General features: G+C 41.2%; 1 protein-coding gene across 1 annotated transcript in view; it reads right to left on the bottom strand.

Moving 5' to 3' along the window:
* Positions 1-23860, bottom strand: part of LOC129545946 (ankyrin repeat domain-containing protein 26-like) — a 66414-nt gene extending 42554 nt beyond the window's left edge. The window contains exons 1-8 of the mRNA XM_088835511.1: positions 22141-23860; positions 19172-19286; positions 18836-19009; positions 14311-14417; positions 12674-12811; positions 11363-11430; positions 8843-8876; positions 7517-7586 (exon numbers count right to left, since the gene is read on the bottom strand). Coding sequence (XP_088691637.1) covers positions 7517-7586; positions 8843-8876; positions 11363-11430; positions 12674-12811; positions 14311-14417; positions 18836-19009; positions 19172-19286; positions 22141-22373 — 939 coding nt within the window. The 5' untranslated portion in view covers positions 22374-23860. The remainder of the gene's footprint in view (positions 1-7516; positions 7587-8842; positions 8877-11362; positions 11431-12673; positions 12812-14310; positions 14418-18835; positions 19010-19171; positions 19287-22140) is intronic.
* Positions 23861-24212: the final 352 nt, after the last annotated feature.

The following is a 24212-nucleotide window of genomic DNA, read 5'->3' as shown; positions in this document are numbered from 1 at the left end:
ACTGAAGAGGTATCTCTCAAAAGAGACAACTGAGAGTGGTGATTAAAGCATAGGTGGGAGCACATGTACTGCTTATTACAAACATCCTGAAGTGGCCATGTTGGATATCTTAGTGCCCAGGGACTGAGGAAAGCAGAGAAGGTCACACATATTCAACCACAATGAAGAGATTAGAGGAAATGTGTGTTTCTGTCCCTTCACACAGTTTCTGCTTTCTTCCCATTCTGTGGAAATGCAACTTATATTTAAGCCAACAAAGTTAAAAAGAAAAAAAACACTGCAAAACCCTAGTTGATCACTGTCCTTAAACATTTTCCTCGGTGCTTATTCTGGCTCAGGATGTTACATGGTGTGTAGCTACATGAGTTTCCCAGGCCATATGAAAGACTGACAGAGACAGAATTAGACTGATTGAAGGACAAAAGCCATGAAAACAGTTTCCTGAATTCCTATTATTTGGATGGCAGAAATAATCTATTTCTACACAAGTAACTATTTAGATGACCCTACTTTATGCATAAGTAGAAAATCGAAATGGACCAGATCATCCTGAAAGGGAGAAACCAAAGCAAGAGCAAATGAACCTCTACCTCTTTGGGAAGCAGAATGTTCTCTTTTTCTGAAGCTAACAACACTACTTGCACCATGTCTATTGCCTTCTTAAACCTCTGCATAATCTTCTGCAATTCTTCACTGAGATACACTTTGGATGCTCTGTGACTCTTCGGTGGAGAAGAATTCCCATCTTCTAATTCGGGTTCCACGCTTTCATCGTCACTAGCCCTGCAATTATCTCCATGCAGTAGCTTCTGGAACCAGTCCTGTATTGGTTTGCTTTTCTTATCAGTATTTTTAATGACTGCAGGAGTACCGTGAGGTTTTATTTGAGTTAAGTGTTTCATCTTACCGGAGCAGACAAGCCACAGATTAGACTGATGTGTCTCTCCGATGTCTAACTTCCGACTAGTGGGATTTTGCCTCATATTGTCTGACATTGTCATATCAAACCCTTGGTCTTCTTTCACTTCAAATGTAACTACCTGGTCCCCTAATTTTTTATTTTCTACATCATTATAAAAACTCTCCTCATTTTTGATAAACACATGTTCAATATCTAGTTTATCACTTTCAAGGTCTATTTTATTTTCACTGAAACGAAGCTTTGAAGGTGACTGACAAGCGTATCCCGGGGACCCACAGTGTATTCGACGAAGAAAACATTTTCAAGACTGGGTTCTTTTTGTTCAGGACATACTTGGAATACTAGAGAGACAGATACTCCAAATGCATCTTTCTCCCCACAATCAGGTATATTATTTGTTATGAAGGAGGTATTTCCTTTCTGTTTGTTCCTTCTTTATGGTGATCATGTAGTGACTCCTCCTTAGGACAAATAATAATTTTCTATTTCTCACAAATTTCACCTAACTTCTGCTTTAATGCATTTGTGATGGTTTTGACTTCTCCTTCCATTCTAATTTGCCTTGTTTGATCCACATGTTTTCATACTTCTCCACATAAGGAGGCCCTGAACATACAGATCTGTCCTGTCTACAATATTCCTTATTTATTTCTGGTTCTTGAGGTAATTTTTGCCGCTGCAAGAGAGGAAAATTAATTGAGTTGATTTGATTTTCAGGTGTCTTTTCTGGCAGGGTACATGTGTGCAAAATAATATAATTTTTAACTAATCCAGTATGGGTAAAGAAAAATAAGAAACTTATTAAAATTTCATTAAACTTCTTAATTTATATGAAACTAATCACAAATCACCAGATCACAACTAAGAAGTGAAAAATAACTTGTCTTACCCAAAAATAGGAGAAAAACATTCATTCACAAACCCAATTTTGCAACGGTTTGATTGAATTAAACAATTCATACATGTTAAATCTACCGAAAATGAATTACATGATTTTTAATGTTATAAATGCTTCTTCCCTTAAAAATAGTTCACCTCACTCGACCGTATATAGGGAGTCCCTAGAGCACGTCTGTTAAGTGTAAGGTCAAAACGGCCCAATGATGTTAGATAAAAGAACTCAGACACCAAACAGGTGATTTAACAAGCTTTCGTGGCAAGGAGCTCCCTGGCGGGGTTCCCGGACCCAAGCAAGTGAGGTCGAGGAAGTCCACGCCCGAACAAAGGCAAGAGGCACCTTATATAGCTTTACAGGAAGAAACAGCGAAATTTTACCCGGATAAGGCAAGATTTGGAGTGGTGGTCCTTCATAGGTCACTTAGCCGGGTGGAAAGACTGGGTTGGTTGCCCGTTCTGCTCAAGGTTGGGCTGATGCAGTGAAATAGTTTTTGCTGTTTCTGGGTAGAATGCTGTTTCTGGACAGGAGGGGGAGGTTAGGAGAGGGTTGATTTCTACCAGGAACCGCTATATCAAGGACACTCCAGCAATGGGGGAGGGAATGAGGAAAGAGAGCAAAACAGTCAGCGTTTTTTCCGCCAGTGGAAAAAAGGGAAGGGGGGAAGGAGAAGAGGTCAAAATGGCCACTGAGGTCCGCCCTTACATGAAGGTTTTTGGTTTTCTGTTTTAAGGTCTAATATCTGGTGAACAGACAAACTTTCTGTGACCAAGAGCCAAAATCAATTAACACTAATCAGAAAGAGGAACCAATTCCTAAATTTTAATGCAAATTATATATTATGATAGTGTTATACATCAATACATTTTACCTGCTTACATCCAGTTATGTGTGTGCTAAGTCCTGTCTGACTCTTTGCGACCCCAAGGACTGTAGCCCACCAGGCTCCTCTGTCTATGGGGGTTCTCCAAGCAAGAAGACTTCAGTGGGTTGCCACACCCTCCTCAACCCATGCCTTCCCAACCCAGGGATCGAACTCAGGTCTCCCACACTGCAGGCGGATTCCTCACTGTCTGAGCCACCAGGGAAGCCCAACAATTCTGGAGTGGGTACCCCATCCCTTCTCCAGGGAAATTTCCCAATCCAGGAGTTGAACCGGGGTCTCCTGCATTGCAGGCAGATTCTCTACCAGCTGAGCTACCCAGCAAGCCCCTACATTCAGTCATCTTATGTTCTGCTGCTGCTGCTGCTAAGTCACTTCAGTCGTGTCCAACTCTTTGCGACCCCAGTAGCCTGCCTAGCTCCTCCATCCATGGGATTTTCCAGGCAAGAGTACTGGAGTGGGTTGCCATTTCCTTTTCCAGGGGATCTTTCCGACCCAGGGATCGAACCTTCTTCTAATACGTTGTAGGCAGATGCTTTACTATCTGAGCCACGAGGGAAGCCCCCTTGCTACTTAAACAATCCAAAATGGTGTGTACTTATTAAAACATTGCTAAAGGCTTCAGCAGTATGTGAACCGTGAACTCCCAGATGTTTAAGCAGGTTTTAGAAAAGGCAGAGGCACCAGAAATCAAATTGCCAACATCCGCTGGATCGTGGAGAAAGCAAGAGAGTTTCAGAAAAACATCTATTTCTGCTTCATTGACTATGCCAAAGCCTTTGACTGTGTCGATCACAATAAACTGTGGAACATTCTGAAAGAGATGGGAATCCCAGACCACCTGACTTGCCTCTTGAGAAACCTGTATGCAGGTCAGGAAGCAACAGTCAGAACTGTACATGGAACAACAGACTGGTTCCAAATAGGAAAAGGTGTACGTCAAGGTTGTATATTGTCACCTTGCTTATTTAACTTCTATGCAGAGTACATCATGAGGAACGCTGGGCTGGAAGAAGCACAAGCTGGAATCAAGATTGCCGGGAGAAATATCAATAACCTCAGATATGCAGATGACAGTACCCTTATGGCAGAAAGTGAAGAGGAACTCAAAAGCCTCTTGATGAAAGTGAAAGAGGAGAGTGAAAAGGTTGGCTTGAAACTCAACATTCAGAAAACAAAGATCATGGCATCTGGTCCCATCACTTCATGGGAAAGAGATGGAAAAACAGTGGAAACAGTGTCAGACTTTATGTTTTTGGGCTCCAAAATCACTGCAGATGCTGATTGCAGCCATGAAATTAAAAGACACTTGCTCCTTGGAAGGAAAGTTATGACCAACCTTGATAGTATCTTAAAAAGCAGAGACATTACTTTGCCAACCAAGGTCCATCTAGTCAAGGCTATGGTTTTTCCCGTGGTCATGTACGGATGTGAGAGTTGGACTGTGAAGAAAGCTGATCGCCAAAGAATCGATGCTTTTGAACTGTGGTGCTGGAGAAGACTTTTGAGAGTCCCTTATACTGCAAGGAGATCCAACCAGTCCATTCTAAAGGAGATCAATCCTGGGTGTTCACTGGAAGGACTGATGCTAAAGCTGAAACCCCAATACTTTGGCCACCTCATGCGACGAGTTGACTCACTGGAAAAGACTCTGATGCTGGGAAGATTTGGGGGAGGGAGTATATTTTATATGCTTTTATTAATATATAAATTATGCATCTATAATGTTCTTCAAGTTTTATGAAAATATCAACATACATTTACATAAAACATATTTAAGACAGAGGCTTTGGTTCATAATATAGCCCTTGTATACCGATCTGTATTACTCTGAAAGTTTTTGTTTATAAACACTACTGCATTAGAATTGAATTTTGCCACTATAAACAATGCCATTCGATTGGACCCATATGGTCATCAGTCAGTACCTGAATGTTGTAAAGTATTACTTGAGAGAGAGAAAAATTGATTAACAAATATTTTTAACTATTCACTGGGAAAAGAACTGGTAATCAAAATTCTGAGGAGGACATATGTCTTGAAAAGAAACATTTAATGGAACACAAGATGGGGCTAAAAAGGTCAAATATTTTAACCTAAAATTCTCATCTCACAATTGGTGGACACTGAAAAAAATACTGCAACCCTATACTTTTCACGTGTTTCTTCTTTATTTCCTTGTTATGCAGGACCTCCTTCCTCAACATAACTCAACTGAACTATGTTACCTGTAACATTATATAGGATACCATTTGTCTCTTCATTTAGTCACATTCAAAAACTATTAACATGGTTCTTACACTCGAGTCCTATGCTACATGCTCCAGGAGATGCACAATTGTTTCCTGAACTCCACTAGCTTACACTGATACGGGGCTGTAAGATGAATACTTAAATCACAGTAATAGAAAATGTCTGAAATCTGAAGTCTTAGAATGTGACACAAGGACTTGGAATAGGTTTTTTTTAAACTACAATAGAAAAAAAAATCTCAAGTTGTAAGTTTTATCTTATGGTTACTAAAAGTCTCTGCTTTCATGAAGTGAAAGTCACTCAGTCGTGTCCGACTATTTGCAACGCCAAGGAGTATACGGTCCATGGCATTCTCCAGGCCAGAATACTGGAATGGGTAGCTGTTTCCTTCTCCAGGGGATCTTCCCATGCCAGGGATTGAACCTGGTCTCCCGCATTATAGGCAGATTCTTTACTGTCTGAGCCACAAGAGAAGCTGCTTATATAGCTGGTGATTATTTTAGGCAAACATGTATTCTTCAGTGAGATGAAGAACTGTGAATATACTCTTAATGGAATGCTTGAGAAAACACAGTGGAATCCCTTTATAATATGGATTTTGCAGAAACAGAATTTAAATTTCTAAATCTCCATAATTTCAACTTTTATTTTAGTCTTAATGTAGAGCCACGACAGAAACAGAGAAAGACAAAAAAAAAAAAAAAAAAAAAGGCCCTCCTAACAACTCTAAGAAACCAAAATAAAGTCCGGGGGTCACAGGTAGGGGGCAAAATTAGATGATATATGCTATATAGTTTTGGAACTGAAAGGCTCCAGGAAGATTCCAAGATTATTAAAATAAGTAATTATATCCAATAAAAGATATCATTATGAGTATTGCAAAAGTCATGTCCTTCAGTTCAGTTCAGTTCAGTTCAGTCGCTCAGTCGTGTCCGACTCTCCGCGACCCCATGAATCACAGCACGCCAGGCCTCCCTGTCCATCACCAACTCCCGGAGTACACTGAAACTCATGTCCACAGAGTCGGTGATGGCATCCTGCCATCTCATTCTCCGTCGTCCCCTTCTCCTCCCGCCCCCAACATTTCCCAGCATCAGAGTCTTTTCCAGTGAGTCAACTCGTCGCATGAGGTGGCCAAAGTATTGCAGTTTCAGCTTTAGCATCAGTCCCTCCAATGAACATCCAGGATTGATCTCCTTTAGAATGGACTGGTTGGATCTCCTTGCAGTATAAGGGACTCTCAAGAGTCTTCTCCAACACCACAGTTCAAAAGCATCGATTCTTTGGCGATCAGCTTTCTTCACAGTCCAACTCTCACATACATACATGACCAAGGGAAAAACCATTGCCTTGACTAGACGGACCTTGGTTGGCAAAGTAATGTCTCTGCTTTTTAACATACTATCAAGGTTGGTCATAACTTTCCTTCCAAGGAGCAAGCGTCTTTTAATTTCATGGCTGCAATCATCATCTGCAGTGATTTTGGAGCCCAAAAAAATAAAGTCTGACACTGTTTCCACTGTTTTTCCATCTCTTTCCCATGAAGTGATGGGACCAGATGCCACGATCTTTGTTTTCTGAATGTTGAGCTTGAAGCCAACCTTTTCACTCTCCTCTTTCACTTTCATCAAGAGGCTTTTGAGTTCCTCTTCACTTTCTGCCATAAGGGTAGTGTTATCTGCATATCTCAAACTACCGCACAATTGCACTCATCTCACACGCTAGTAAAGTCATGCTCAAAATTCTCCAAGCCAGGCTTCAGCAGTATGTAAACCGTGAACTCCCAGATGTTCAAGCAGGTTTTAGAAAAGGCAGACGAACCAGAGATCAAATTGCCAACATCCTCTGGATCATGGAGAAAGCAAGAGAGTTCCAGAAAAACATCTATTTCTGCTTCATTGACTATGCCAAAGCCTTTGACTGTGTGGATAACAATAAACTGTGGAACATTCTGAAAGAGATGGGAATCCCAGACCACCTGACCTGCCTCTTGAGAAACCTGTATGCAGGTCAGGAATCAATAGTTAGAACTGGACATGGAACAACAGACTGGTTCCAAATAGGAAAAGGTGTACGTCAAGGTTGTATATTGTCACCTTGCTTATTTAACTTCTATGCAGAGTACATCATGAGGAACGCTGGGCTGGAAGAAGCACAAGCTGGAATCAAGATTGCTGGGAGAAATATCAATAACCTCAGATATGCAGATGACACTACCCTTATGGCAGAAAGTCATGTCCTTATGGTTTAAAATTCACAGGACGACTCTTTATCCTTGACCAAAATTCCTATTTCCTTTATTGTGGGAAAACCTTTCCCAATACTGTTTTCCTGTCACTCTATATTTTCCAGCCCATTGTTTTCTTCACCCCACCTTCAGTATTTACCAAAGTTAAAAATTAAAAAAATCAACTAGTCATATTTTTATAAAATAGTTTGCTCTGAAGGACTTTCCATTACAAACTAAAACAGTAAGACGGACACCACTGCTGAATTTAAGAGTAAATACTACATGAAACTAAATTCAGAGCACGAAAAGTAACTTCACAAGAGTGCACTTTACCTTGGTTTCAAAATCTAAGACTTCATCATCTGATGTAAGCCGTGAACCAACACGAGGTTTGCTGGAAAGCCTTTAGAGCAAAAACATACAACAAAAATGAGTGAGTTCATTTCTTTAAACGAAAAAAAAAAAAAAAAAGCAAGTCTGGCTATCTATGTAGTAAACAAAGTTTCTTGACATAATTAAAATTTGGCCTGCTTTAAAACATTTTAAGATATTTTGATGTGGACCATCTTTAAAGTCTTCATTGAATTTCTTGCCATGTTGCTTCTGTTTTATGTTTTGGCTTTTTGACCCCAAGGCATGTGGGATCTCGGCTCCACCGACAGGAGATTGAACCCACACCACCTGCATTGAAAGGAGAAGTCTTATTAACCATCTTATCACTGCACCCCCAGAGAAGTCTCCAAAACAGATTTTAGTTACCTATTTCTACTTCCATCTCTCCCAGCCTAGGACATATGTAGGTTTAAGACTCATTCTTAGTTTCCATAACAAAGACTGACAGCCAATATATTGGCTGCTGCTGCTGCTGCTAAGTCGCTCCAGTCGTGTCCGACTCTGTGCGACCCCATAGACGGCAGCCCACCAGGCTCCGCCATCCCTGGGATTATCCAGGCAAGAACACTGGAGTGGGTTGCAATTTCCTTCCCCAATATATTGGCAGAGCCTGAAAATAATATGTTTTCACCAAGTCCTAAGAGCTGAACTGAAAATCTAATTGATGGACTGACATAACTTTTGCTTGCCCAAAGTGGAATAAACCTGATGACTTAAAGCAGGAGGATATGCTGCTCCTTCTCCACTGTCTGTCCCTGGTTCAGAGACTAATCTGCGTCCATCAAGAATGGCAGTCTTGGTCCTTCAGCAGGGAAATCACTTATGGAGAAGGCCCCATTCCTCCCCTTTACTGTAGAGGGAGTACAGGAGTGCCCCGCAGTGTCTGAAACTTAAAATGGACACAAGTCAAAGAACTAATTTATATGTTTCACTGATAGGCTGCACGGGTACCTCTCAGTCTCTGCTGAGGGACACGAGTGTGGATGTTGCAGCCAGGTAGGCCAGCTGTCAAATCACAGGTCAACTCATTTTAACCATGGAATCATGGGTCAATTCGTCAACCTCCCCGAACCACAGTTGCCTAATTAAGTAAAAGTAGGACACAGTTACTTTCCAAAGCTCCTCCGATGACTCCATGCGGTCACAAATGGTAAGCACATAATGCAGTCTCTAACTCAGGGTAGAACACTCAGCAAACATCAGCTTCTCTTCTCTGCGTGTTCTCTTAGCAACACATGCAATTTTTAAAAATCTGTCAAATCCTACCTGCTTAAACAGTCTTCTTCAGAACTCTTATCCACTATTAAAGAAAAAAGTAAGACACATTTTAAATCAACAAAAGAAACATACAGACTATTAAAACCTCAAGACCGATGTTGTGTTTAAAAGTATTCCTTTAGGACCACACCTGGAGCCCACACTAGAGGGAATACTGATTGTACTACACTCATGGGCCATGAATGCCTAAGAACCATTCCTCTCCTTTACAGTCATCAAATGTAGAACAGAAAAAAAGAGGACAAACCTGCTGTGGACAATGACCATAACCCTAACCAAACTCCAGGAGACGGACAGAAAATGACACTACATCATTAGAATCAACACTGTCAGCTGACAAGGGCACACGTGAACAGCACAGTGTTTCTGGACTCCCATTCCCTGAGCAGAGAACAGAGCCTGCAGGTGTCTTGCTGGGACATGACACAAATTCTCTGGCTCCTCAGTTCAGGATGAAAACGCCCTATCACAAGGAAGCCTGGTCTACAGGCGCTGAACTTCAGAGCGTGGTAAAACATAGGAAACAAAGTCTTCCTGGCCCTCTTTCCGAATGTAATGCAGCTCCCCCGGCTCTTCCGTCCATTCGATTCCCCAGGCAAGAATACTGGAGTGGGTTGCCATTTCCTTCTCCAGGGGATCTTCCCGATCCAGGGATCAAACCAGTATCTCAGGCATTGGCAGGCGGATTCTTTGCTACTGAGGCCCCTGGGAAGCCCCCTTTGATTAGATAGAGGTCTACTAAGTTGAAAGGTGTTCTCAGACACCTCGTACAATGTGCGAGATGCCACATCGAGCGGACATAGTGGTGTTTTTGCTGATGTGAAGTGTTTGCACTCTTTTACTAGAATCTGTAGAGTCCCAAGTTGATCTATTTGAAAATCTATTATGATACTCTTTTAAATAATGGCAACAGAACATGTTGTTCTTACAAAACTATACTATCATGACAGTTATCCAACACACAGAAGAAAACATCTGGGTCTAATAAAGTCAACGTATCTCACTCTTTTTGGATCTGTGAGGAATAAAGTTGGTAATAGAGACCTTGTTGGTAAAACAGGCAAAATAACCGGTGCTTCTCAACTAGGCATTGCTTTTCTAATCTGTAGTATTGGAAGGTATCTTTCAAAAGTAATCTCTTCCTGGTATGCTGCACACTGGCTCAGCATGGCAGTTCTTTTTTTTTTTTTTTTTTTACTAATTATTATAAATAGTTAGCAAAGTGCCATAAACATTAACAGTTAAAATATCACCAAATAAAAAAATACTATAGAATACACAGTTGCAAAAAGCTGCTGCTGCTGCTGCTGCTAAGTCACTTCAGTCGTGTCCAACTCTGCGTGACCCCATAGATGGCAGCCCACCAGGCTCCCCCGTCCCTGCGGTTCTCCAGGCAAGAACACTGGAGTGGGTTGCCATTTCCTTCTCCAATGTGTGAAAGTGAAAAGTGAAAGTGAAGTCGCTCAGTCGTGTCCGACCCTTAGCGACCCCACGGACTGCAGCCTACCAGGCTCCTCCATCCATGGGATTTTCTAGGCAATAGTACTGGAGTGGCTTGCCATTGCCTTCTCCAGCTACATTAAGTTATTTTACAACTGTCTCAAGCTGCAAAAAGAAAAAAAAACCCAATGCCTTCCCTAAGTTATCCCTCTCTCAAAATAATGCCATTTATATTATAAACCATGAGCTCCCCATCAAAAGACGGGAACTGCTTTTGTTAATTCATATATATATATGTATATGACTGTATCACTTTGCTATACACCTGAAACAAACACAACACTATAAATAAAATATAGTACAATATAAAATAAAAATAAGTAACAGATCTTTGGGGCTTTACACTGAGTTAGAGTTCCTATCAGAGGGATAACAGCACCTTAGCTGCACTGAATCCTCATAAAGAAGGCACACGAATGACAGGGTTACAAGAGTTACAGATATGAGAGCTGCTCATTTCCCAGAAACTACAGCTCACAGAAAACCAACAAAGGCACGAGATACAGGCCATTGTTTATCATTAGTTATCCTACCAGGAAGGGATTGTTGAGTGAGGTTCCCAGTTTAAACTATGGTAGCTTTTTCAATGAGACTAATCACTACACAGTAACTAATAACTATTCATTCACTAAATGCAAACTATTTATAAAAATTAAAGTTCCACTTTTATAAGAAGTCCAATTTGCTATAATATGATTATAGACGACATATATATCATGCTAACAAACATTTTTTTCTCATTTACACCAAAATCTAACACAGGATTTTAGGGGCCGTGATTAAAAACATGGAATTCTTTCCAGACAATACTGTCTCTGATGTTAAATTACACAATTAACTTCTTTAACAATTCTGAATACTAGACTATTAAGAAATTAATTTAAAAATAAAACACACATTCAATTTACACTAACTTTATCATAGTTCTTTCATTATTGAAACTTCCTCACTCCTAGTTTATCTATGGTAGAATCACCAAGAGTAATTCATTATTATCAGATGACGTACCTGGTTTGCTCTTTTCGGGAGGAGTTTTAGGCCTCTTTTCTTTATACTCAGAGATCAGTTTGCAAATGCTATGTGTTGAAAATGTGATAAATAATATTTTAACACTAATATGAAAAACAACTACCAAATATATGTTAAATTCTTAGATTATTTCAGACAGACAATGTCAGCGATAATGTCAAAACTACAACTGTGCCCTACATTTCACGTTTCTAAGTTCTACAGCGTTTCACTCAGCATGGATTTAGAGGAGGAAGGAAAGGCAGAGGCAGCAGTCATGCACTGAGGGCGATACAGCTCAGTGGATTCACTGGGTTTGGCTTGGCGCACGAACACCCTTTCAGACTCGCAAAGCCCCGCTCTGCAAACAGCTGCTCTGTGTTCCTGGAGAAGCTGTTTCTCTTGAGTTCAGAGTCTTCCTCTGCACAACCGGGATCCTACTGCCTTATTTCACAAGGGGATTAAGAGGACTCATTGAGGCAATATATCCCCAAATGCTTGCAGAGACAGCCAAAGAAAGGAATGGTTCTTGAACTTTATTGCTGGAACTACTTTGAAATCCCAACAAAACCAATGTCTGTTTTCTTCTATGTTTAGCATTCAAGGGTTGCAGGAAACTGTGACTAATTATGGTGACTAGTTGTTCTTTGTGGTTTGTTGTTTAGGGAATCTCAGCCCTTATATAATTGGTACCTAAATTTATTTATAAGATATGAACTCACTACACTAGAGAACATAATTATCCCCCATTACAGCAGCTAATTACACCAAGTGCAGAAAACTAATCACAATCAAGACCTGGCCTGGACCACTACTCACCCTTCTCCACCTACTCAAACTCTCAACCAGCAGATCTTTCTGACAGTGATGCTTAATCTCCATGTGCATCTCCGATTCACTTGGAAGACATAACCCTACTCTTACAATGGATGCTGGCAAGTCCTAGGCAGGGCTTACCTCTCTAAATTCCTCTCTGAATTAACTTACGTGAGATTTAAGGATTTCCAGTGAATGGGGCAGACTCAGAAAACATTTACAGTCAAGGCAGATAAATCCTTTGGAAGATTTTCATTATTACAGGAAACAGATCTCATAAGGGGGCCAACTGTAACTATGGAATCTCAGGCAAGATGACACCCACTACTCTGGGAAGGATGACAGGGAACCTATGACCTAAGGAAAGGTGCCCCCACAGGATAGAAGCTGCCTGCAAAAAACAGACAACTCTCACTGGTCATGGAACAAGTAACAGTTAAAATTCTTTTTTGGCTGCAGTTTAGTGAGAACTGGCATTTTAATGTGAACACTTACATTTTAAAACCACTCATAGCAGCATATTCTTCTGCAGTCCATCCAAAGAGATCTCGAGAAAAGATGTCAGCACCTCGCTGAAGGAGAAGACGGACTACATCTATACATTCAGAATTGACAGCAAGCATGAGGGCAGTTCTAAAACAACAGATAGATAACGTCACTCTCAGGAAGTTGAGTTAACTTCCAGAAACAGCTCATTTGATATGCTTTGCCAAGATAACATCTTGCCCGTCCATGAAGAGCGGACCATTTACATGTTCAAGTGTACACCATCGTAAATTACTTCCAAGGCTAAAATGAAGGGATGGAAAAGAAGCCTCCTGTCCCACTGGGATGGCATGTAGCAGCACTTACTATTTCAAAAGTCCCTGATGAGGACTCCCCTGGTGGACTAGGGGCTACGACTCCAGGCTCCCAATGCAGGGGACCCAGGTTCCATCCCTGGACAGGGAACTTCATCCCACATGCCGCAACCGAGAGTTTCCACAGCTAAGACCCTACGCAGTCAAATAAATAAGTGCTTTTAAAAAATAATAACAAAGTCCTTGATGGACGAGAAACTATGCTGAGGTCGCTTATCTGAGGCAGGTGAGTATTTAAGGGACGAATCCCCCATTTCCTCCTTAGTCTGATGTATTATACTTCAAAGTCAGCTAGAGGTTGGGTTAAGCAAAGGCTATTTGCAGGCTTGAAACAAAAATATTAACAACAATGGAAATAAAAATAGTCATCGTGGCACTTACTGATGTTGACAAGCATGTGCTCTTCACTAAAGGAAATACTATATATACACACAGCCACTTTTGAAGGATGTGTTACTATTTGCCTTTTTGTGTCAGGAAACGTATTTGCTGATGATGAGTTATGTGCAGAAGGTCATAACCCTAACAGGTAGGAAAGCTAGGAGTTGAACCCAGTCTGAATCTAAAGCCCATCATTTTCATCTGCATCATCCACCTCTGACTTATCTTTCTTAAAGGAACGGTTTATCCAATTAAACCTATCATTCTTCCTTCTACATTCATTGAAAATGAAAACATCAAAATGTACTAGAAATGAAAAAGGATAAAAACTGATGACCCCACAGTATCTGGGGACAGTGATTACTAATCACTGTTTTGTTGTTGTTTAGTCACTAAACTGTGAAGGACTTTTCTTCAATTTAATAACATCAGTATCTTTCAAAGAAAGTAACTGAAAGCAAAGAGTCACCCAAAAGACAAAATCAAGCCCTTTATGTCTAGTATGCATCTTTTAAGGAAAAATAGATACGAAGTAGAGGTGAAACAATCATTATAAAAGCATTAAGAAACTCGATACTGTCATAAGGTAAACTAAAAAGCAGAATCCATATTTTATAAAGCTAATGAAACTAGTATGAAATCCCTCAGCTACTCCAAGATCAACCAGAAACAGGAACAGGTTGCATATGACATCACTCAATATTAAAAAGGAATATGAATCCTGCTATATATTTCTGCTATATAGTTTTTCACGATTCCCAGTCAGAATAATTGATTTTCTACCTAACTGATGAAGCGTTGATCACAAATGAAACCTCTTATTAATTTAATCTTGATGTTAGCACCAGAGAACAGCACTAAGGTTTTTAAAAAGAAAAAGAACAACTGTACCTTTTCATGTTATCAACTGCATGTATATCTGCTTCTTTGTTTACTAAAAATTCCACTATTTGCTGTTTCCCTTCACTTATGCCAAATAAGAGTGGTGTGAGGTCATCCTGTAAAACGGGAAAAACCATTTCTAATGTATATAGTTAACCTATTTCTAAGCTGAACTGAAAATCATGCAACAGATTCTCTGAACATACAATTCAGAAAGTAAAAAAAAAAAAAAAAAAAAGGGAGCCCTTCCTCCTCATCCCCCGGGGCACCTTCTATCTCTTCAAGATGCTCCTCCTTCTGGCCTTCCCTGGGGGTCCAGGGGCTAAGACCTGAGCTCCCAAGGCAGGGGGTCCAGGTTCCATCCCTGGGCAGGGAACTAGATTCCGCGTGCCGAAACTAAAGATCCCACGTGCCACAACTAAAGATCCCACGTGCCACAACTAGACCCAGTGCAGCCAAATACGTCTCTTGAAAAAATAAATAATAAAATGCTCCTCCTCTACCTCTTCTAAAGATGAACCACAGAGTCATTCTCTAAAACTCACTTTCAACATTCACTGGTTCCAAGGATCTTTCCTTCTATCAGAGTATTTATCAGGAATATTGTAGTATTTACTTGCTCTATTACTAGTCTCAACACTCCTCCAGAGAAAATCAATTAGCTACTAAATCAACTGCATATTTTAGGAACAGTGCTGAGGCAGGAATATATAATATTATCTGTAGCGTGCATAACCTGTCCAAGGATGACCAAGAGTAACCTCAGGAGGTTACAGACATTGCAGTGGGAATATTATCCTCTACATGAACATGCAAAGAGAAAAGTTATTTTGTTTTTTTTTCTTCCAAAACACCAACTGTGGGCAGCTTGTTTTTCGGCTTTCTCAGGAAAGACTCCTGAAATTTAATCTTACTCGTTCTCCCTTGCTTGTTCCTTCCCCCGCCCTTAAGTTAAACTGACGGGTCAGCATTACTTAGATGCCATTTTGACGCAGAACAACACCGCTTATCTTCAAAGACCTTTCTTGAGGACTCTCACGTGATTACCTCCAGACCTCCAGGAGGAAGCTGCCTTAATCCCAGAGTTCTGGTCTCTGTCTTGCTTTACTGCTCTTCGTTAAAGATTACGAGGTGAGCTACCAATAAATATGCACTCAGCGTTTTCTCGGGGAGTTGCTCTTCCGTGAACTCTCCCTGCGCTCTCTCAGAATCCTGTGTGTTTGGGAGGCTCATTCAGCGTGAAACCGCCACAAACAACTTAAAAATTCTAATTTGAAAAATTCAATCCCATCCTTAAGAGATTCTTTTACAATATGAAATCAATTATAGATTAACTAGACTGTCTTTAAAACCTTGAAAGAGTTATCAAAATAAACTATAAAACAAGAATTGGAAACTCAAATGCTTATGGAGGGAAAGCTGGTGACGTGAGTAAGTGAAAAAGCCAGGAGAGACTGGCAAACCAGCGAACACACGCCCCGTACAGAAGGGGAGGCCGCCACATGCAGACCAAACAGTAGAATGGGCTCAGCGGGGACCAGATTTAGTTCTCTGAGAAGCCTGAAATGCAGATTTCTGCATGAGGTTACTAAATTTTTAATGCTGACTGAGTTTGTGGAGGTAGGTAAGCGAAACATATCCAAGGACCACATTTGGTCTGTAGCCCACTTGTGGTTTTACATTCTGCTGTTTCCAAACAGGTGGGTATAAAGCAAATATTTGTATGTGAAAGCTTTCCTTTCCTTAGTATCATATGTTTCACAAGAAAAGTGGGTCTCAGTATGTAGTAAAAATTGCTCTGGACTCATAATTCTGTTAAAATAAATTTAAAAAACAAGACTCAAAATTCCCACTTGAAGAATGTTTCCACTGCTTGTTAAAACTACAATCTGTTTCTAGGATTCTCCCAGATTATTAACCAAATGGATAATGAGTTCCTGAGACTGCTGAAACTAAATGATTAAAACAATCCCCATCTGTACTAACTTCATGGGTTCTGATGTTTAAAGCTATCATCTTGCTTATGCCAAGGCTCAGCAAATCTAGCAGACTCACTGCAAGAGTCTGTCCTGCTGACACCAAAAGAAGGCTCGTGAATTACTGTTACTGCACTCAGGAAAACCCTGTTGGTAACAAACATCTGTTGACCTAATGACCTGGTTGATAACAGAAGGTGCAAAAGTCTTAAAGGGTCAGACTCCAGATGAAGTAACTTCGCCATGACCAAACCTCTAAAGACTCTTGGCGTGTCACTGAATAATTAGTGGTTGGAAGGCAAAGGAGTTATATCATTCAAGCCAATAGATATTGCCAAAAATATTCCTTTTAACTTCTCCATCACAGAGGCAGAGGAAAAAGTCAGGCTAATAGTGTTGCAGAGGAGGGAGCTGATGGAAGTAGCTGGCACTGGATCAAACTCCAACTCTTCTATAGATTACTTATGTTTGAGATAGGTGCACTTAGAAATTATACTTAATCACTCCATAGTTCTTCACCAAGGATCGTATCAGAATCTCATGGAAATATTTCTAAAGACACACGTCCAGGCCTTCCTCGATTTATTCCATCAAAATCTTCAGGGAACAGCCTAGGCTTATAAATGTTTTTATAAGCTTTCCCAAGTGACTGTGGTTTTCACCATCACAATCTAGCTGAGAATTAGCGCAGAAAACATTCCAGTCTCATCTCTCACCCACATGGCCAATTCCTTCTCTTACTTGAGGATTTGAAGAAAAAAGAAACACGTGAGACATAAGAGTCATCAAAACGGCATTAAATTTTCCTGGGTAAATAGTGGTAGAACAGGGACTAATAAACACAAAAGGCAACCTGATCTCATTGTTTATAAACCCCTTACTTTCTATCCAGACCCAGATTGAGAGCAGAGTCTAGACTCCTATCTAACTGGGTGTTTCTGCCAGAATAGGATAATATTTCTGTTAAATATTTGTTCTTCTCTCTTCTTTCCAACTTAATCACCACCTTTTCACTGCTGATCTGATTTCTGCAGAGTCTTCCTAAAATTGATACCTAGGCAAGTCTCCAATTCACTCAATCTCTTTCTCAAAATAACAACTATTATCCCTGACACTGAAAAGCACCTTACCAAAATATATAAAGTGAAGGGGAAATAAAAAACAAAAACCAACAACTCAGGACTTCTGTGGTGGTCCAGTGTCTGGGTCTCAGTGCTCACAGTGTAGGGGGTCTGGGTTCCATCCCTGGTAGGGAACTAGATCCTGCATGCTGAAGCCAAGACCTAGCACAGCCAAATAAATATTGAAATAAATAAATTTTTAAAAAATTAGCTAAATAAAAAAAACAAAACCCTCTTCTTGGCATACCCCAACTGCCAAAATTCCACCTTGATCTGCATTTTTCACCTGCTTGCTCCTTTGCCTGTCCTTTTAGCCTCGGAAGCCTTGAGCAATGCGAGAGAAATCACTTTTATATAAATAATTTTTTCATAAAATTGGAATGTGTTAACAGCAGCAAGATTTCTATGATGGTGTCAAATGCGTGTATGAGTTTTAAGACAAAGTCTATTTCTAAGGCAAATTTTGCTTTACTGTGTTATTTTAGACTAATTAGGAAAAAAACAATTTTTTTTTCAGTAAGGGAAAAATACTTGGAAAAAGTTTTTCCTTTAACGAGTGCAGTGTTATCACAGATATCTGCCATAAACACAAAAAAGAACGCTTTACTCTCTAATGCTTCTTGAGTAATATCATGATTTAAAGTGACATCTTAGACAATCAAGTGCTTCCAAAGTATTTTCACTCAGGGAAGGCTGGAGCTTCCAAACAATGAAAACTGAGTCCACTTGTGAGAGTGGGGGAGCTCTCTCTGCAGCTCCTGGCGGGGCTGCAGCCACAGGAGATAGAGCAGGAGGGGCAGCTTCACCATCACCAGCTCCCCTCACTCAGCTGCAACCCCACCGAGCAGCCTCCCAGGGCTGAGCGTGGGAGACCCGAGGTGTGTCTCTGGCAAGCCAAGTGGTCACCAGCACAAGTGACTGCCCTTGCTGGGCGTCACGTGACCTGAGCCACTTGACACGATCTCAGAACCGGGGTCCTGGAGGGCTCAGGGCTGCAGGCCCGTGCCTCCCCCGCCCACTTGCGCCGCCCCAGCTTCCCCTGCTGGGCGCTGGGTCTCCTTCCTCTCACCCCCATCCCTCCCCAAGCAGCTGCACCCATTCCCTGAGCCCCTGGAAGCAGCCACCCACCACGCCACTGCACTCCCCCGAGGCCTTCATTTTTTGTTGGACTTGAGCCTACCACCCTCTCCTGAGCACGTTCTAGTGGGAAAATCTTCCTTCTGGGGTAGAAGGGTGGCTGAGAAAGAGAGCTTGGCCCTTTCTGTGGGCTCTGACATTTTCCACCCACCCCGACTTGGCTTTGGAGTTGTTTCCATGGTAACAGGGCCTGCTAGACACTACTCAGTCTACCTATTTACATACTGTTATCAGTAAAACACACCTAGTTTAAAAAAATGCTTGGCAAATATTTGGTCAATAAAGTTAGTTGAGCTATACCTTGTTCCTGGCTTCTATATTGGCGTCATAGGAAAGCAGCTTTGCTGCAAGTGAGACATTCTGGTAAAGGACAGCATAGTGGAGAGCGGTGTTGCCACAGACGTCCACGACATTCGGGTCGGCACCACACTCCAGCAGAAGAGTCGCACACTCCTCCTGTTGGCATTCTATGGCCTGTCAGTGTCATGCCAAGAAAAAGAGTGTAAATTCTAGGAATTCAAAGGAAACACTCCACAAGCTTCACCAGTTCCCTATAGTTCAATGACATAAATTCATTTTTAGTCTCAGTAGTTAAATCACATCCCCCTCACAGGGTTATGGTTCGCTGCCCCATACCTTCATCAGCGCGGTCTTGTTTTCAGCGTCACAGAGGTTCAGCAGGCATTTTCTCTCCAGGAGGAGAGCTACCACCGCTGCATGGCCATTGGCACAGGCCAAGTGGAGCGCCGTCCTACGAGAGCAAGAGCAGTTTTCAGGAAACTGCCGTGTAACTGTTCCAAAACAAACAACTGTTCATGTGATTGAAAACACTCAGCAGCATGGTACTCCCTTCCCTCTAAACAAATATTTCGTTTTCTTCTGGAGAAAGAGCAGCATATATTAGCTTTAGCTCCCCTTACACAGTAATGAAAGAACAGTCTACTTGAATGGAATGTGCAAGACCTGGAGACTCAGCTCGACGTGGGTCTGACCTTGACTTTCACTCTGTCACTCAGGAGCTGCCGCTCAGCCTCTCTGTGCCTCAGTTTCCTCATCAGCAAAATGGAGAGAGAGTAGCAGTTATCTCACAGGACACCGCTGCGATGCCTCACTGAGATCCATGCACAGGGTTCAGAACGGTTCCTCGCACAGGTAACAGCTAGTAACTCTTAGATTATATTACCATACTTACTACTGTTACTACTCTCTTACAAGGACAACATCTGAATGAAGTCAAAGGATATTACACCTCCTTTGCAGACCTGTTTTGAGGATTAGAGACAACACTGTACTTTGAGGATTCTAATATGCTCATTTTCTCACATTTTAACATCTCTGACATTGGAATATAATTTAAAACTCACAGTCTTTACAACTATAAATTGTAGCATTTTTGTTTGTTCATTTCTCATTTTTCCTGTTGGTCTAATTCCCATGAGGTGTTTTTGCCTAAGGTTGCTTTAGAGATGATGTATGTTATATATTATGATATAAAACAGGTGCACAACACAGTGACCCACAATCGTGAAAGGTTAGACTGCATTAAAGTGACTATAAAATAGGAGCTATATTCCTCATGTTGGACAATATATCCTTGTAGCTTGCAGGATTTTAGTTCCCTCACCAGAGATCGATCCCTGGGCCCAGAGCAGTGAGTCTTAACCACTGGACTGCCAGGAAATTCCCAAGATTCCCTTGACTTTTGAAAAGGCTGAAAGTTGTCACAGGATACCAATCCTCACAAAAAATTCAAAATTAAATTGAAAGCGACAATTTGTACCTGTGCCACATTCCTATTATTGCCAGAAAGATAAGCCCTGTCTGCTCATCCGACTTCCCTACAGATAGGTTGATCTACAGAGATTTTTAAATTTGGGGGGTTGCTAATGGCAACCCTTTCCAGTATTCTGGCCTGGAGAATCCCATGGAGGGAGATGCCTCGTAGGCTACAGTCCATGGGGTCGCAAAGAGTCGGACATGACTGAGCTACTTCACTTCACTTAAATCAACTGTCAGATTCCTTTTTTCTTTTTGGTGCCCAAACCCAGGAAACTCAGGAATTCGTGCCTTTGAAATCATTCCGAGAAAGTCTCTGGGGTGGGATATATGTATACTTACAACTGATTTATGATGTTGTACAGCAGAAACCAACACAACATGGTAAAGCAATTACCATCCAATTAAAAAAAAATATTAAGGTTAATAAACAGTAGAACCAGAAAAAAAAGAAGGTCTTTGTCAGCACACAGAAAATGTATAGGTAGGAATTTCAGTTTTCTTCTGGTACTTTTCTCACCCTGTGTATTTAAAATTTTTGATCCATACTCCATGTGAAACTTCTTGGTGATATAAAAATGTAGTTACTTTTCTCTAAATAGTTACCAGGTTATTTCTCCACCATCTACACATAATTTATCTTTTCTGATAGAAAATGTCATCCAGCAAATTTTAATATCTAAAAGGGCAAATCTTGTCTGCTATACAAACCTTTCAATTTCATCACAACAATTAAAGACAGTATGTATAACCCAAAATCTTTAAAACCACGATATGTTTATTTGGTTTAAATACGGAAAGATGATATATCCTAAGAAAATGTCTTCCTATTCAAGGACACAGCCAGCTTCCTACTTCAAAGCGGTCTTCTAAGGTCCTTCAGCAAGGGACACAAACACATAAGTGTACACTGATAGAAAACGGATATTGTATTTGAAGCACTTTTAACTCAGAAGTTGACCTGTCATGGGGATTATTTTTCTCACTATGCAGTTTTCTGTAATATGTAACATTATGGTATAAAAATGTGTACATTAAAAATAAGATGCTGACAACATCAAAAATCTGTCCACTGCCAATATCCACAATGGACAATCCATGAAGAAAAGTTTTCATCAATCCCATGAGAAAAACAATGTGAGAGCCAGGGAGTTCCAGAAGATGTTTTGAGGGCTACAGAACTGCAAGGACGTCCAACCAGTCCATTCTAAAGGAGATCAACCCTGGGTGTTCGTTGGAAGAACTGATGCTGAAGCTGAAACTCCAGTACTTTGGCCACCTCATGTGACGAGTTGACTCCGTGGAAAAAGAGTCTGATGCTGGGAGGGATCGGGGGTGGGATGAGAAGGGGACGACAGAGAATGAGATGGCCGGATGGCATCACCGACTCGATGGACATGAGTTTGAGTGAACTCCGGGAGTTGGTGATGGACAAGGAGGCCTGGCGTGCTGTGATTCATGGGGTCGCAAATAGTCGGGCACGACTGAGCGACTGAACTGACTGACTAACAGAACTTGAGCTCTCTTACTCATGAGTACATCATGTTAACGCATGCATAATGACAAATGAAGAGGAGGAGGAAGAAGAAGAAGAAACAAAGATGCTATTCATCTTTTATTTCAGTTCTGTGATTACTGACATTCAGTTAAATACCTTTCAAACGACCAGTAAAGTGCTCTCTAAGGGGAATTATAAGCGGGTCCGAAACCAGCTAAGGCTTTTCCAGCCTATCAAGTCTGTGGGGCGCTGGATCCCACAAAGGTATCTGTGAGCCTTGGGAGGGAAACTCACAGGATGGACCCCTGCCAGGCCCTTCCTCCCCACTTACCTGTTCATCTTGTCCTTGTCGTTCAGGCCATTCTTTCTGAGCAACAGAAACTGCTGCACTTTGGTTACACTGCCTACACTGGCAGCTTTGTGGATTTTTCCGAGGTCCTTGTCTCGGATGTAGTACCCGGGCTCGAAGTTGGTTCTATGATGACCTCTTTCTGTCCCCGGGATGATGGAGGAGCTAAAGGGCAACAAGCCCTTCTTACTCCTGTAGCCCCAAATCTTCTTCATCGCAGAGCCTACGGGCTCCGAACACACCTCACCTCCCCCTTGGCTCTGCACAGTCCCCTAAACCCAACACAAGCACTACAGGTAAGCCTGAGCCGTCCCGCCACAACCTCCCAGCTGGGAAGCTCAACGGTTTGGAATCTTTCATCCCAGAATGATCGTTGCTAAGCAACATCTCTAAACACACTGCCCGTGTGTGAGAATGCCCAGTGTGCATGTGAAAGAACTAGAAGTGCATTTTTCGAAAGAAACAAACAATATCAATAAACCCTTACCTAAGGTAAGAAGGAAAGAGAGGAAACTGAAATAAACACAGAAAGGAAAGCGACATTACAACAGATACCTCAGAAGTAAAGAAGCATAATCATAAGGGACCATTATTATTGATGAACAATTACAAGTTGGGAAACCTAGAAGAAATAAATAAATTCTGAGAAACATACACCCTGTCAAGACTAAAATAAGAAAAAATAGAAAAACTCAACACTCCAGTAACAAATAAGGAGATTTAAATATTAATTAGAAAAAAAACAAAACATTCCCAAAAGCTAAAACCTTAGGACCAAGTGGATTCAAAGCTCAATTCTACCAACATTCAAGTAAGAATTAAAAGTAAGACTATGCAGAGAAAACACTTGACAGAATTCAAAATCCATTCATGATTTTTAAAAAATTCAATAAAATAGCAAAGAAATTTCTTCAATACAATAAAGGCCACTTATGAAAAGCACGAAAAGTGAAAGTGATAGTCACTTAGTCGTGTCTGACTCTTTGCTATGCCAGGGACTATACAGTCCATGGAATTCTCTAGGCCAGAAGAATTAAAAGTAAGACTATGCAGAGAAAACATCTGACAGAATTCAAAACCCATTCATGATTTTTAAAAAATTCAATAAAATAGGAAAGAAATTTCTTCAGTACAGTAAAGGCCACTTATGAAAAGCACGAAAAGTGAAAGTGATAGTCGCTCAGTCGTGTCTGACTCTTTGCTATGCCATGGACTATACAGTCCATGGAATTCTCTAGGCCAGAATACTGGAGTGGGTAGCCTTTCCCTCCTGAATCTGAAAAGGTATCTGAAAAGGAATATGTGTGTATGTGTGAGTGTGTGTGTGAGTGAGTGTGTATTAGTCACTCAGTCATGTCCGACTCTTTGCGATCCCATAGACTACAGCCTGCCAGGATCCTCTGTCCATGGGATTTTCCAGGCAAGAATACTGGAGTGGGTTGCCATTGCCTTCTCCAGGCTGCTGCTGCTGCAGATAAGTTGCTTCAGTCGTGTCCGACTCTGTGCGACCCCACAGACGGCAGCCCACCAGGCTCCCCCGTCCCTGGGATTCTCCAGACAAGAACACTGGAGTGGGTTGCCATTTCCTTCTCCAATGCATGAAAGTGAAAAGTGAAAGAGGTGATCAGTTGTGTCTGACTCTTTGAGACCCCACGGACTGCAGCCTACCAGGCTCCTCTGTCCATGGGATTTTCCAGGCAAGAGGACTGGAGTGGGTTGCCACTGCCTTCTCCACCTTCTCCAGGGGATCTTCACAACCCAAGGATTGAACCCAGGTCTCCTGCATTGCAGAGATTCTTTACAGTCTGAGCCAGCAGGGAAGCCCCATTTATATAATATACACACACATATACATATTTATCTCAGTAACTGTGTTGTACACCTGAAACTAACAGAATATAGTTAATCAACTATAATTCAATAAACAACACCGTTTGCTAGGTTTATAAACACTGCGTCCGATACCTCTTATACAGCTACTTCACAGTAAGAGCCTTAACTCTGTAAAAATAGACTAAATTTTGTACAAAAAGGTTTTCCTTGAGAATATGCTA

This window comes from Moschus berezovskii, chromosome 1, assembly GCF_049115385.1.
Source record: "Moschus berezovskii isolate FMDL1 chromosome 1, NW_MosBer_1.0, whole genome shotgun sequence".
NCBI classification, from domain to species: domain Eukaryota; kingdom Metazoa; phylum Chordata; class Mammalia; order Artiodactyla; family Moschidae; genus Moschus; species Moschus berezovskii.
The sequence above is the reverse complement of the archived record's forward strand: the minus strand, read 5'-3'. Positions and strand labels throughout refer to the sequence as shown.